The sequence below is a fragment of the Chenopodium quinoa genome, unplaced genomic scaffold (assembly GCF_001683475.1).
Source record: "Chenopodium quinoa cultivar QQ74 unplaced genomic scaffold, ASM168347v1, whole genome shotgun sequence".
Lineage (NCBI taxonomy): Eukaryota > Viridiplantae > Streptophyta > Magnoliopsida > Caryophyllales > Amaranthaceae > Chenopodium > Chenopodium quinoa.
Genome location: NW_018743955.1, coordinates 5,262,745 through 5,278,421, shown reverse-complemented (window position 1 = coordinate 5,278,421; position 15,677 = coordinate 5,262,745). Strand labels below are relative to the sequence as shown.

Here is a 15,677-nt window from a genome sequence, read left to right as displayed (position 1 = left end):
CAGGGAGGCCACGCATCCTTCTCAGGGCAACATGCGCGGCCTTCCTGGTGGCCTTAACTTAAGGAGGTGGCCTTTCCCTCTTAGATCTAGGCTTAGTGGGCACAACAGCACTACCCTCACCTTGCTCAGCAGCCAGATCTATAGCCATCTCTGAGAAATCAAGTGATTTACAACGGGACTCACCAACACCCTCCTCTTTCTTCGCTTTTTCTTCCTCATCAAGGATTTTGAGGACTTGACCAAGGGCTCTGTAAGTGTACAGAGAGCAGTACGCACCGGTCTCAGTAGACTCGTAAAATTCACGAGGAAAAGAAGATCCAACCTCGAAGCAGTGCATGAAATTGAGGATCAAATTCTCCTCTCCCTTGTCATCCGTAGCCATATAAGCATCCTTAAGAGGATCTAAGTTCAACATTTTTAAGGAGGGACTTTGATTGAGAAAGAAACGAGAAGAGGAGAGTAGATCTGGAGTGAAAAATAGAGAAAATCGGAAGAATAGAGGAGAGAGAAAAACCCTGAAGATGAACTAGGGTTCATCTTATGAACTCTCCAGAAGATATAGGGAGAACGAAACATCACAATTAATTTGGGTAGTTGGGAAGTTGTGTGAATGAAGAGAGAGGAGTGGAATTGGTAGATAAAAGGAGGGAACAATTAGATTAGGTGAATCTGATTAGTTTAGGTTAATTTAGTTTAGGATATTATAATGGTATTGATTAAAAAATAAAACAATTAAAATTAAGGGTAAAATTGTAATTTTGCCCCTTTTTTTTACTAAAAATAGAAAGAAATAGAAAGTTGCACATAACCCCGAGCGGACAAAAATGGCAAAAGTTGCACATAACTAACGGAGGTAGTATTTGTTTAGAATTACCTACAAATTTGAAAATGTTTGGGTAGTGCTGTCCAATAACGTTTTCCGTCCAATTAAAATGTTACTTTGGCCCAATTTTTCACTTTTGTCAATACAATGGCCAATTAATATTAAAATAAGAAAAAACCCGAATTCAATTCAATTAAACCCTCAAACCTTAGAAATCATAATCCCCAAATAATACTAAACTCGTGAACCCTAAAATGAATCCTAATTAAAATCCTAATTAAGTTAATTAGGGCCTAATTAAAACCTTAAAACAAATTGGGGAGTTAATTGTGTGGCAAAAGTGAACAAAGTAGGGCTTCAATAACATCTTAATTGGACGAAAAATGTTAGTGGGTAGTGCTACCCAAACGTTTTCAAACTTGCGGGTAGTTTTAAACAAATAAAAAAAATGAGTAATTGTTCACAAATGATCCTATTTTTAGGGTAGTTCTATGCAAAATTTCCATGATAAATTGTTAAGAAACAAAAATGATATTAGAAAAGGCTTTTAAACGAGCTTTTTAAAAACGAGGTTTTTTTTAGTGGAATAAGCTCTAAACTTCCCATCACATAGTACTTTAAATTAAGTTATTTATTACACCATCCGTCCCCGATTGATAGTCACTTTTGCTATTTTTGGTGACTTAAAATGTTACTCACATTTGCTTTTTTCAAGTACCATTAATATTATTTTTTTACCAAAATTCTCTAACATTTGTAAAAATATTTGTCCAAATTTAACTTTTCCATGTAAATTTCACTTTTCAATGTACTTTAGTTACTTTTTCTCTCTATTTTTTTACATACCAAATGTAAATTTACTTTTTCAATGTACTTTAATTATTTGTCTTTAATTCCCGTGATTTTTTAACAAAAGTGACTATGGAGTACTAGTCAATAAGCTAATATTGATTGTTAAAAAAAAAAAAAAAAGGTAATATTGATCAAATAAAACTAATTTAACCCAAATAATGAAATAAATTATTTACCAAATACAACAATATCTTTTTGTCTAAAATTTCTCTCCAAATAGAGCGTTCTAAATTTGAAGTTTGGCGCTAAATCACAGAAATCTTTCAAAACCCCTCCAAAAATTTTGAAAATAAAAAAAAATAAAATAAAATTCCACAAGTTCTTTTTTTTTTTTTTTTTTTTTTTTTTTGGTGAAGGAAATTCCACAAGTTCTTTCACTATGCTCCGTACAGTTTAACAATTACTTTGAATCAATTCTCAGAAAAAATTAGCATTGAATCAATAAGATAAATCTACAGATGAAACCAAAAGGTTCTACTCCAATTAGAGCATCTGGGCAACGTTCAATTCTTTCCACCTTCAATCATCAATATGCTCAACCATGGTAATAAAACAAAATTTCAATTAATTCAATAATTTTATTGCTGATTTGGGTATTTTTTGAAGAACCCTAATTTCATTACAGCTCTACCAATCATTCAGATGGGTCAGGTGTGCTTTCAAACAAGAACAAACGTGGTTCCAATCTCTCTTTTACTGATTTCCTTAATCGCAAGTTACATACAACTTCCGTTCTTCCTTTTGATAAGGTAATTTTAGCCAATTTCAGTTTTCCGTTCTTTATTTTTATTTTTATTTTTATTTTTATTGAATTTGTTGGGAATTATTTGTTTTTTTAAACTAGTGAAATCCTAGAGATTTTTCTTCTTTTTGGAATTTAATTTGGGAAATGTTAGAGTGTTATTTTGAATATGCAAGATTGTAAACCAGAATATATAATTTGCAAGATTTCTCAATACCTCGGTTTGGATTTAGTTGTCATATTGATGGTTCAAATAATTTTGTAATATGACAATTAATTTAGGACGGAAGGAGTATTTACGGGCTATAAGCCTATAATTTAACTTGTTATTGCTTGATTGGTTGGTTTTGGTTATTAGTTAATTTAATAGACTGTATCCTTTATTGGGGATAAAATGATTAAGAATTCTGAGAGAAACTTTTTAGTGAATGGAACAAGGATGAGATGATTTTGGAAGTTGGAACAGTAATGTGTCTTTTTAGGCAGTGGGCTAGAAGGATGCAAGAGAGAACACATAATCTACCCTCGAGCATTTGCTAAGGAAACACATTACGATGCTAAGGCTAGTTACAAGACTGGTAAGGAATAAGGGATAGATGTATCGTAGATATGGGTGTCAAAATATACCTAAATGAGTATGAGGAGAGGAGGGGGTGGGGGGTTGGTGTTCTTGACAACAGGTGATACCGCGATTTTTATGTCAATCTGTCAAATGTGACCTCTCTTTAGGATAAAGGTTGGGTAACATGAGTAAGCCTCATCTAAGAAGTCTTAACTGTTTTTCTACTTGTAGATTGCAACTTCTGTAAATATCACTTATTTCATCTCTACTGCAATTAGATGGAAACTATATTCTATACAATTTTAAGTTTTAAGTTAAATTGATAAACATTGGACTGGATTTCATTTATTTTTATGGTTGGATATGTGTTCCTCTCACAGTTTCATTCAAAGGGAGCATTATTGCTTTAGTCTTAAACTATTCTTTCCTAGAATTTGTTCAACTTGATAATTTTTACAACATATTCACTGCTGTAATAAAGGATGACAAAACATTCTCGGTGGTCAAGAACGAGACTTCTCCCTTGGCAGCAAACTGCAATCCAAGAACTAAATCCATTTTGAGAGGTGAGCAATATGATTGCGAAGGACCTCGTGATGAAAAGGGGCACGTGATTGAAGATTCAGTGTTTAAGCTGTTCAATGATTCAGGAGGAAACAAAAAGAGGTCTTCTGAATGCTTGAATGGTTAGTGCAATCTTTTGATGCAGTCTCATAGCTATGGTGTACATTTTTGTTTTTGTACACTAAATTGTCAAATGCTGAATGCATAACATATTGTCTTCCTGATTCTTCATATAATTGTTAGGAAATTTCTTTCTGTTTTCATACTTAATAATTAGTCCTCGCAAAAAATTTAGGAACATGTCTACATGAGTGAGTTAGGAATTTGCAGATTTTGAAAGTGTAGCAACACAGTAGGAATCCAATTTGCTTCAGATTTTCTGATCTGCTGCTAATATTTCCATAATGTTAATAAGGACGGACAATGATGTTCTTGAGAATTAAAAGAGATTAGGAAGAGTTGATGGGCTACTCAGACTTAGGTTTCGTTGCAACTTATTAAAATCAGTAATACGGAGTATTAAAGTTGATAAGGATTCCCTAAATAAAAACTTTGCTCTAAATAAGTAAATGTGCAACAAATCACAACTAATAATTGGACTTTCATACTTTGATTTGCCATATTCAACATTGTTAGTTTGCCTTACACTATGAGAACAATATTCTCCTCTCTTCGACTCTTCTAATAATTTATTATTCTGATCATCTGATGTTTAATCTCTTTAAATTGTGTCATTGTCTGTCCATTGTATCAAGTCTCTGATTTCGTTTGGAAACCACAAACATGATATTGTGCATTTCTTTCATTGAAACCTTAGGCACTTACTCCACACTTTTACTATTCAATATGTATGACATGGAAATTAATAATTGGACTTCAACCAACTATTGGAGAAAACAGGTCTTATTTTCGCTATTTATTCTCAAGGGATGGTGTGGTAAGTGCCCATAAAGATCTCACTCCTAGAATAAAATCTGATTATGCATACAGATATTGTCAAGCGGACAAGCCTAGAGATAGATCCATTACTGTATCAGAATTCAAATAAACCAAGAGTCTAAGACCGCAATCTAACCATTGTAAGTTGATTAAGATCAAAAGGCTAGAAGATATGTTTGAGGCATGCTTGTAGAACTGAACGTTTAACATGATTATTGACAATGTCACTGCCTGAAAATTACTTCCAATAGTGAGGTAAGCTGTAAGTCATAGCTTTTGACTATAATTTCTACATTGTATATTGTTGATCGATGAGTTTATGCTTCTTGTTAAATAGAGATTTTACAACTTATTCTCTCTGTTTTTCTGTACTGCTTTTCATTCCTCCTGTATTTTAACAATTTATGCCTTAGTATCTATGTCATATGCCTTCTGAGTCGTTCTGACATATACTAGGTGGTCTTAATCCAGCATATTAGTATGGTTTTTATCAAATATCGAAGGATTTAACCACAATGCTGACTTTTTCATTGGTTCAAACACTACTGAAGTAATCCTTTTTTGGTTTATTTATCTGAACTGCAGCAGATCCATCACAATCAGAAGGTGCTTCAAAGCAGCATAGTCAAAATCATTTGTTAGTCCTAGGAGATGACCCCAAGCCAAAGAGAAGATCCCTTGGAAGAAATACCTGTAGCAATAAGAAACAAAGGCCTCTTTATAACCATTGTAAGTACTACGTTATTCCAAACTATTGCTACTACTGTCATACTTGAGGTTTATTAATCAATGTGGCATGGAACTATGGAGTATAGAAAGAATGAAATGTGACTTAAATTTTGGTCCGGCAGATGAAAATGGAACTGGTTTCTGGGAACCTGAGAGAGAAGGTATCGACAGTGCTGAAGTTGGGAGCACGGAAATGTGGGAAGGCATGGGTTCAACAACCACACTCGGGGGACTAGATGAATTAAGCACTTTTGACCACCTTTAACTATTAACCAATGCGTTTGTACTACCATGGTATGATTAAGCAATCTGACTTCTCTGTAAATGAGGACTCACGCCAAATTCTACTTACATGTTGAATCTCTAAGCAAGTTTATACTATATATATGTGTAGATAACTAGATACTAATATCCTAATATCTGTGATCCTTGTTTTTGGGCGTGCAAATAATGGGCGAGATCAAAGGATCTTTAGGAGATCAATGGACAACTCATCATAGAACCAACTGTCGTTTTCAATATCTTATGAACAATGCAAGAGATTTGATCATTTGATGCCATAAGTTGGCTTTAAGGTTTGATTTAAATATCATAGATAGGGTCAAAATATTGGAGTTTCTCAACCCTTGAAACTCGAATAATGCTTGTGTCTTCTCAAAGTTCGCTTTGGAATAATTTAGTCACAGTCTCTGTATTATGTAAATTAAACTAGAAAGATGCTTGAATGATATGTGAATAGACATTGTAAAAGCATTTAAGAATAAAATATGAAAAATGCTTGTTTTGAATGGTAAAAAAGGCATGCTTTGCGAAATGGGGAAAGGCATCATGACTTGTGGCTTTGCTTTTAGCCCAAATGCTTAATCCATTCAGCTAGGCCTATAAAAGTTTAATCCCAACTATATTGTGCAAAAACTATTATAGTGATATCATGCCTAGAATCAAAGAAACTATTGTCAACCCCAATTATAATCACTTGCACAACTCATTCAAGGGGGTTCTCTTAGGGGGCGGAGCTCATTCTTAAGTGCTTTCTTTTCTCTCAAAAGTACTTGAATAATGTTAATCATTTCTGTATCCGTCCAATTTTACAAAATGTTTTAAGAAAACAATGTAACAACTTAAGTGTCAAATTTACATTGACTTGACATTTATCATTCTTATGTATCATTACCTATGCACTCCTTTATTCCTACTAACAGCCCCCTTGGTAGGTCATACACTCATACATGATGGTAATGAGAACGTGTTTGTATTTATCAAGGTTCATTCTAACAGCAATGGTAATTCACCCCAAATTGTGCATTTTTCTTTATAAATTTTCGTTTCCACCTATACATGAAAAAACATGAAGACAACACATGCTTGAAGATGAAATTGCATTACCATGGAGATTACAATCTTGATTTCATTTCTAATATACACTAAAAATTCATTTTCATTATCATCATTCATAATCGGCTACTAAACAGGCCAAGGGTACTAACCTATCATAGAGTGATAGAACCACTATCATAGAACCCTTTTATGATATGCACTAACTAGCAAACATGACGTGTGGTCCCTGTTCTTTTGAGATTCACTGCTACTGCTACTAGCCTAGTGCTGCTGCTATAATTTAGTTCCTAATTTTCTATTTTGGAGATCCAAAATAACGTTCTTATTTCTATTGTTATACTATCATTTTTTTAACATGCAAATACAAATTTGTCTACCAGATTAACGAATTTTGTTCATCTGGTGGCAATTTCTGTAAATATAGTCAAAAAGCATGGTCATTCAGTACTTTTGGTGAGCTGTCCAATTACTGTTTGCAACTTGAATTTAGGAAATTACACATGAACCTCTTAACTAGTACGTGAAAGAGAGTGAGGGATGACTCAAGTGGTTAAAGCTCCCCTCCCGATTACAAGAGATCTTGAGATAGATTCTCATCACCCGCCTTTGTGGCTCTCTAAACACCAAAAAAAAAAAACTACTACGTGAAAAGATACATGTACCTATCAACTAATACTTGAAAAGACAATTATACCCCATTTTGTTTATCTAGAAGATAAATTAGACACATCTCTTTTTTTAACTATATTCATTGTGCTTTCTAAATTACCCTTGAATTTTGCTCATGCTTTGTAGTTTTTTCCACTTTCTCTCTCAAACTTTTGTCTATAATTGAACTTTTCATTTTAATTAATGTACTCCATCCACTTTTTCATCTTATATCCTAAATACCGTTAAAAAAAATACAAACAAAAACTATATTATGGAACGAAAGGAGTATTATACTTGATTTTGGGTGTAACTATAGTAACACATATTCCCTCCTTCCCACAGTACACAAGATGAATTCTGAGTACTATAAAAATAACAGTATCTCTTAGATGAGTTAGTTCCATGCCACTAAGAATTCCACATATACTTGAACAATTTCAGAAAAAAAAAAAACAAAAAAAAAACAAAAAAAAAAGAAAAACATAAAGAGATAACTTTTTTGAGAAATAAAATAATCATATAACTAATATATAAAGCTAAACTTTTAGCCACGGTACGAGGTAGCGACACTTGGCGTTTCAACTTTTCGCCAAGTGTCGCGCTCGTTGGATAGATTTAAAGAGTTAGTCTTAAGTACTCCTGAAGTATGGTACTCCTTGGATACCATACTACCATGCTATCCACGTATTTATGTTAAAACCATGAGTTATTTTGGATTGAACCTTATATTATTTTGCTAAACTATAATGTTATTTGCTTAAATATTATGTTAGTATTTATTATATTAGTCTTTTGTTTTTTTGTCAAAACATTATATTGTGTTATTTTGGTTTAAATCATATAATGATCTTTTTACGTATGATGTTATTTTGCTTAAACTTGGTGTTATTTTTTTAATATAACTTATTTTTTTATATTAATTAAACATTGTATTATTTTGCCAAAAACTTGTGTTATTTTGTTTAAACTTATTTTAGAGGAAGAATAAAATCGAAAGAGGTGAATATGGCCCAGTGAACATAGCATATAATTGAAGGAGTTCTGTCTTTGATAAGTGCAATTACTAGATATATCAAGGATCACTATTATGGAGATAATAAGTTCGTTCTTTTGGATCGTCATTATCTGTTGCTAGACAATGATCAATGATTTTTAGGCTAGTCAAATAGTCCAAAACCCACTAGAATGGATTCTATGAGGTCACACACAAGGGTATTGGGTTAAGCAAGTTAGAGGCTCATTTATGGGCCTCATGAACAACAAACTAATCATAAATAGGATTGGGCTAGCATAGTTAGATTAGAGTTAGGTTTTTGGTCTTGGCCATGGACTCTTATTTAGAGATGAGATCTATAAATAAGATCCATGCCTAGGATTGTATGTGACAACACAATTAACGGTTGATTGTGAATCAAGCAACCAGAAATCTCAAAACTCTCACACTCTCTCTCCTCCCTCCCCCCCTTGGACTCACGGCCGGCCATCCCTAGTGGCGCGTGTGGTGGTTCGTGATTGGTTCGTTGCTTGTTCTTCTCCTTAGAAGGTCCATTGAAAGGTTCAATTGCAATTAACTAGCATTAGTAGAGGTCTTAATCCGTGCCCGTGGACCAAGTAGAGGAACCACACTTGAGGTTCTTTATCTCCCATTGTTCTTCCTCAATCGCACGTGGAATCACGCTTCAAAGGTACAATTATATGTTGTTTATGTGTTATGCATTAGATCTTGGGATTAGGTACTGTATGAATATGATTTATATTTTTTCGCAATTAGTACCTATAAACTCCTACAGTGGTATCAGTTAGCCTATTGCATTTACGCACACTGAATATTAATTCTTTGATAGTCCACAATTTTAATTCAATTAGGAGGGAGAATAATTTAATTATGGTTCAATCTTTATATTAAATGAGATTTAATTTTTAGAATTGTTTAAATATGATTTAAATTGCTCAATTATTCTAGCAAAATCCGATTTAAGCCCTAGAATTTTCAGAAATTATGATTGAAATAAAGCCTTAAATTTTGATTTTGTGCTTAATTTTGATGATTTTCGAATATTTATGCTTCATAAATTTAATTAGATTGATTTGATAATAAAATATGATTTTTGTATAATTAATAATTTGATTTAAGAGTTAAATTAAATTTGAATTAATTTTGTGAAGAACTCTAGATTTGAAATTGAATTAAGAATTTGATTTCAAAATTGAATTAGGCATAAATGTTATGTTTTAATTCAAAAGACCTAATTTTAGTTTAATTTAACAAAAGTTGTTACTTTAAATTAAATCTCTAAAAAAGGGGAAAGATTTGATTTTGGGAGGGGGCAGCCGTGGCTAGGTGGACAAACCACCGTTAGGTGGCCACGATGGCTGCCAGGTGGTCAAAAAGGTGCAGCAAGGAGGGCGCAGGCTCAAGGACAGGCGGCAGCAGCGAGGCGCGGACTGGCAGCAGCAACGAAGTGCAACAGTTAGTTGCATAATCGACTGCTGGAGGTTGTGGTCTGCTCCTGGCTGGGCTCCGGCCTATATGCAACGCGCGGACAGCCCTCAGACAACACCTCCGGCGTCCAACTAGAACATTTCCAGTTAGGGTGAAGGCTACGTCGTGGCTGGGTTTTTGTACTTGGTTACAGTCGCGGGATGCGGTGGTTCCGTGGCTTGGTTATTCCTAGCTGCGGGCTTGCGTTCTGTTGCTGCGTTGGTTGGGGTTCACCCCTAGGTGACGTGGCAGCAGATTTATAAAATAAATAAATTGTTTTTATCAAAATTCTTTTGTTTTAAAATATTTTCAAAATAAATTCTGATTTTATTTTGAGGATAAAAATCAAATTTTAAAAGTTGGTTTTTGATAATTATCCTGAATTAAAGTTGTTAATTTTGGATAGGATTTGTTATAATATTTTGAGCATATTCCAAAAAGATAAATATTGATTTATATAATGTGATTATCCCATAATTATTTTAGGATATAATTTATTTTAAATTTGGTAATTGGCTAGTAATTAGGATAGAATTTCCTAATTAGTTAGGATAATCTTTGAGGATAAATATGATTTATCTTTTAAGATTAAAATAAGATTTGATTCTATCTCATGAATAATTTAGAATATATGATATTTTATTGATGGACATGAATAATATATGATATTATCTAATTGCATTAATTAAAAATATAAGATATTTTGGTGCCATGTTTCCTTAATTGTGAACATTATTCGATGTTGTAGTTTAGGAAAGCATGATGAGTGATTTATTATGTGGCAATTTTATAATATATGATGTTGTTTATTTCTATATAATGACTAGTATGGCCCAATAGATTGCTAAATACGATTTGCGCATCGTGAAGTATTTTGTAATCTTAGTACGGTCTACGTACCGATAAAGTATTTTTGTAATTTTATTTTATTTTATTTAAGTAGTAGATAGAATAGAATAGAATTACAGGTTGCAGTTAATCCAAGAAGCCCATGAAGTGAAGGCCCAAAGGAGCAAGGTGGATTAGATTCATGATGATTTAAGTGGGAGCATTTACTTTATTTGTTTTCTTAGGATTAGGGGTCATACTATGTCTTGTTTATTTATGCATTCTGTATTTTATGCATGTTAGATTTTATTGATGTTTTGTGATGATGCGCTAGAGTTCACTCACAACATAATGAATCTAGGTCCCGTTAATATTGAGGTTGTTTTTCCAATTAAAAACCCAATAAACCTTTGATATTTATGATGGGTCATGCCAAAGCTGGGTGTCATATTATATCTTGGGAGAGTTGGGGTAAATCAAGTTTTACAATTTTAATTGGTTATACTCAACAAGGTTACCTAAAGAGTTTAGAACCTTGAAGCTAAGGGTAATAATTAAGAATGTGATGATTAATTATTCAACCAAGAATTACAAAGAGTTGTAATCAATAAAGAGTTTACTCACCTTGAAAATGTAATGGTTTATGGTAGGGCCAAAGTCCGGTCAATTATTGCACAAATAAAGAGTCTTGGAATCACTTAATTCAAGTTGGGATCACTTAAATTGAATAGAGTGTTTTAAAGTTGCCAAATTTAATTCGCTTTTGGCACTTTAAATTTTATTAAACATAATTGAATTTTGCTTTTACTTACAAGTAAAATGTCGTTCTAATTTTATTATTATATATAATCTCCTCGATTGAAAATAAAGTTGAGAAACATTCTCAAAAGGTTAAAAGATAATCCATAAACCTATATTCCAATTTTGCTAAGATGGTTCTAAAAGGCAAGTTTTAGAAACCCATGTCACATGTCTAATGTTGGTTTTATTCAAAATGTTTGAATAAGATGCCAACACTAGGGTTGTACACCGGTCCAAAACCGGACCGGACCTGGATCGGAACTGTTGGGACCAGGACCTGAATCAGGATATTTTTAGGACCGGAGACCGGACCTGATTTGACAGGTCCGGTTCCGGGTTAGACCTGAACAATCAGGTCCGGTCCCGGTTTTGGACCGGATAGAATCTGAATCATTTTAATACCTTATAGATTTAAAATGTTAAAAAAAAATAAAAAATCCAAATTCACAAATTGAATAAATATCAAAGTATATTTCTGTTATATAATACTTGTATATATTACTACAGTAACTACAATCAAAATTCAGTAAATTTGAACCTAAATTAAGAAATTGAAATTTAATTAAGAACCTAATTTGAAACTTACAGTAAGAAGACTAAAAAGCCTAAACTTTAATTCTAATTAAAATGAACAAATCAAAAAAAAAAATTGAAGAATCTAGAATTGGAATTAGTTATGGGGAGTTGGGGACTGATGGTGACTCCGCTTCTCATAATGGACCCTTAGACAGTCACTTGCTGGAGTGGTGACCGACTGCCGCAGTGGGTTGTGTCCTTGGTGGCCGAGTGTAAAGCGGTGGGGTTGGGTCGCGTGTTGGACTGGTGAGTCGACGGTGCAGCAGTGACGGGTCTAGTGCTTGACGTCGCAGTGGGTTGACGGTGGTGCAGCCCGGCAGCAGCAACCTTACCAGTTTGTGTGGGTGGAGAAAGATTATGGAGAATGATTGAGAATTAAGAGAGTAAGAAAGGAGGAAGGAAATGAAACATTAGAAGTGACAGCTATGAGTGTTGTATTTAGGGTTTAGTAGGATATTAAGGGAATGCTGAACTTTTTTTAAAACTACAGCTCAAAATCGGTCTTCAGGTCCGGACCTGAAACCCCCGTTTTTAACCCGAACCGGACTTGAAAACCGGAATCCATGTTTTCTACAGACCAGGACCGGACCTGAATTTACCGGTCCGGTTCCGGTCCGGTCCGAACAGGTCCGGATCAGGTCGGGTTTCAGGTCCGGTCTAACTTATGTACACCCCTAGCCAACACATCTTCATTTTGAAAAGTGTTTCAAGGGATGTAATGAGATGGGAGGTACAAACCCTCTAAAAGACAAGTATAGAAGTCCAATAAAATCTTTTATCTTCTATATGATTGAATATAAGAAAGTGATTGGAAATCTCTATGATCAAAAGTTGATCAAATGACATTATTCTTCATCTATTTCATATAAAGTTAAATGGTTGATTAAACTCTAATATGAATAATGATTGAATAGACTTAGCAAAATCATGAAATGTGCTTAAAGTAGTTAAGCAAAGTATCATTTTGAACCTAAGAGAAGTGTTCTAAGTGGCTCAAATGAGAAAGGTTTAGGAATATATGAGGATTGCATTAAGAAGTTATAGGCCAAGAAATGCAGACAAGTTGCTATTTCTCAAACCTAGACTACTTACATGCTAAGAGTTATTATGAACAACAAATGTTTCAAATAGAATGGACCAATTCCAATTGATTAGAAACTACCTCATATAGTTGGAAGGTAAATGAATGGAAATGTTCCAATTTATGAAGTATATTATAGAAATTGATTTAGCATATTGCTACTTCTTGGACATATGATGTCTTGTTTAGTTCTCTCTCATTGAGAATGTAATTGAACTAAATGAAGAAGTATGGCTAAAGGAGAAATAAATCTACAAGTTTAGAAGCAAATGTTGCTACTTCACAAGTAGAATCTACAAGTCTGGAAGCAAAAGTTGCAACATTACAAGTAGAACCTACATTTCACCTCACCTAGTAATTGGCTAGAATTAAATAAATGTTATTTATTTTTTCCATTATCAAAATAATAATCAATGTTAGTAATGACTTAGCATTGAAGATTCAAAAACCGTGGAGTAAATGTTATTCTATGCTTCATTGAGTTAAAATGTATTTTGAATTGCTAAATAGGTTTAAAGTTCTATATGATAGAAATAATTAAACCAAATCTGTAGATATATATATATATATATATATATATATATATATATATATATATATATTGTCTCTAATATGTCAATCAATTCGAATGAAAAATGAACATTGCATGCGGAAGATTCAAAGGGGTGGACTTTCAATATCATTGGATTATGAATCCATTGATATATGTATATATCATTCTAATTTGAAAAGTTTTGACAAAGTCACCATTTAGAGAAATGATTATGCGAACTCAAAGTTCAATACATATCGATGTAAGAAAACCAAAGGTTCAAAGGCTAGAGATGGACAATGAAACTTCATTTGTAATATGGTCACTTGTGCTTAGTTGAAGCATAAGAGTAAAAAATTTGAAAAGTTCAAAATGTTCAGTATAAAGTTCAGCATCAACTTGACAAGATAATGATTACATTACAATATGATTGTAATTGTGAAAATTTAAGTCATGACATGTACTTGGCAACACATTCAAAATATTGCGATATGATCGTAATAATGAGAATTTAAACCAAGACCTTGAAAAATATCCAAGAGTTGTGACATCGTTTTACAACAAACTCCAAGAGAAAACCTTGTGAAGTGTTTATGAAGGGAGCTATCAATCTATATAAGATATATTGTTATAATGGATGAAAATTACCTATCTTCCAACCATTGTTCAAGGGATATACTTTTAAGATAAGCTACAAAACTAAGCAAACTATATATGTCAAATCAAATGTAGCAAAGACTCCATATATGATATGGATAAGAAGAGTTCTTATAAAGTCTTTCTACAAAGGAAAGAATGAAAGTTGTATTAAATCGTTTGATGCACGTTCGATTCCTATATAGAGCACGAGGTACTACTAAACAAACCATACTTAGTACAAAATGTTTGTTGCTCAAGTAGGTGCCCTTATGGAAATTGTTCCAAAAGGTCAAGTGGGAGTAGTGTAAATCTCGAAAGAGTTCAAGAAAAGCAACAAACAAACATGGTTCAAAACCATGGTTGGTTCACCTTATGCTAAATATGCCTCCTCAAAAGGAATGTGGGAGTATAAGAATCTTGAAAAGTTCTAGAACCTTGAAAGAGTTCAAGAAAAGTGAATTCGAAAATCTTGAAGAAATTCGAGAAGAAATCGAATAAAAGCAACAATATGAGCATGATTCACCTCATGTTACAAATGACAACGCGTGGTCTCATTAAGTGTAATGGGAATAATAACCATGTGTTGAAGGTAGTACATTCCAAGTGCACATCCTTAATTGTCGTTTCTCATTGAAAGCTAAACAAAGTTGTTGTATGAGTTTCAATTGTTGCATAAAAACCCACAATGATGACTAGCATACGTAAAACTTAGCCAAAGAAATATGATTTCATATTGACTAAGAGTTCTAAGATATTTATTTTGGAACATGATGATTATGCAAGTAATAAGGATGATTTGACAAGTTATAACTCCAAGTGGTTTAAAGCCAGGAAATCTAAAATAGATTCTAAGTTTGTAAGCAAGCGTATGAAACTTGAATAATTTTCCTAATTGGGTGAGACCCAGTATAAGAAAAACAGACAAGAAAGGAAAATGTTTTCTAACTAAAGCAAAGACTTGTTAAAGGATTCAACAAATTCATAGTATGACTATAACTACGATGAAACCTTTATATTAGACATGTTGCAAATACCTACTAAAGATATTTTAGTGTTTTCTACCTTATAAGATTTGGTAGATGGATTTCAAAACGCTTTCTTGAAATTGTTCATGAAAGAAGATTTGTATATGATACATTTTGAAAATCCAATAATCCAAAGGATGCATAAACGATCCATTAATGGTGTAACACCCCAATAATTCTCTCTTACAAAACCTATGAGAAACCTGTATATAACCTGAACAATTTCAAGAGAATTATTGGCGTGCTACCGCCACGTGTTCAAACGTTAAGGCTATTTCAGAAATTAGCAGCGGAAAATTAAAACAGTTATAAATAAACTTCAAAACAAAAGGATTAAATCAAAATAAGTGTTACAAGTTGGAACCATTAAGACCCTTATTCAAAACCCAATAAAAGTAGTAAGTGATTAAATCCAGTGTTCAAATAAATTCAAACCAAAGGAAATACTGTCGAATAAAATCGAATTAAAATAATTCAAACTTGCAAAAGAAGGAAACTGCAAACAACCAACTC

At 33.0% G+C, this 15,677-nt stretch overlaps 1 protein-coding gene across 3 annotated transcripts; it reads left to right on the top strand.

The window, feature by feature from the left end:
* The first annotated feature begins 1,575 nt into the window (after positions 1-1,575).
* Positions 1,576-5,949, top strand: LOC110689226. Of its 3 annotated transcripts, none has more exons than XM_021865956.1 (5): positions 1,576-2,219; positions 2,318-2,424; positions 3,461-3,665; positions 5,068-5,211; positions 5,334-5,949. In XM_021865956.1, exons 1-5 carry the CDS (start codon positions 2,207-2,209, stop codon positions 5,474-5,476), a joined length of 612 nt encoding a protein of 203 aa, XP_021721648.1. In that variant the 5' UTR covers positions 1,576-2,206; the 3' UTR covers positions 5,477-5,949. The 3 variants fall into 3 exon arrangements, with proteins under 3 accessions (XP_021721648.1, XP_021721647.1, XP_021721646.1); XM_021865955.1 differs by having other exon boundaries at positions 2,301-2,424; positions 5,071-5,211; XM_021865954.1 differs by having other exon boundaries at positions 2,301-2,424.
* Positions 5,950-15,677: the final 9,728 nt, after the last annotated feature.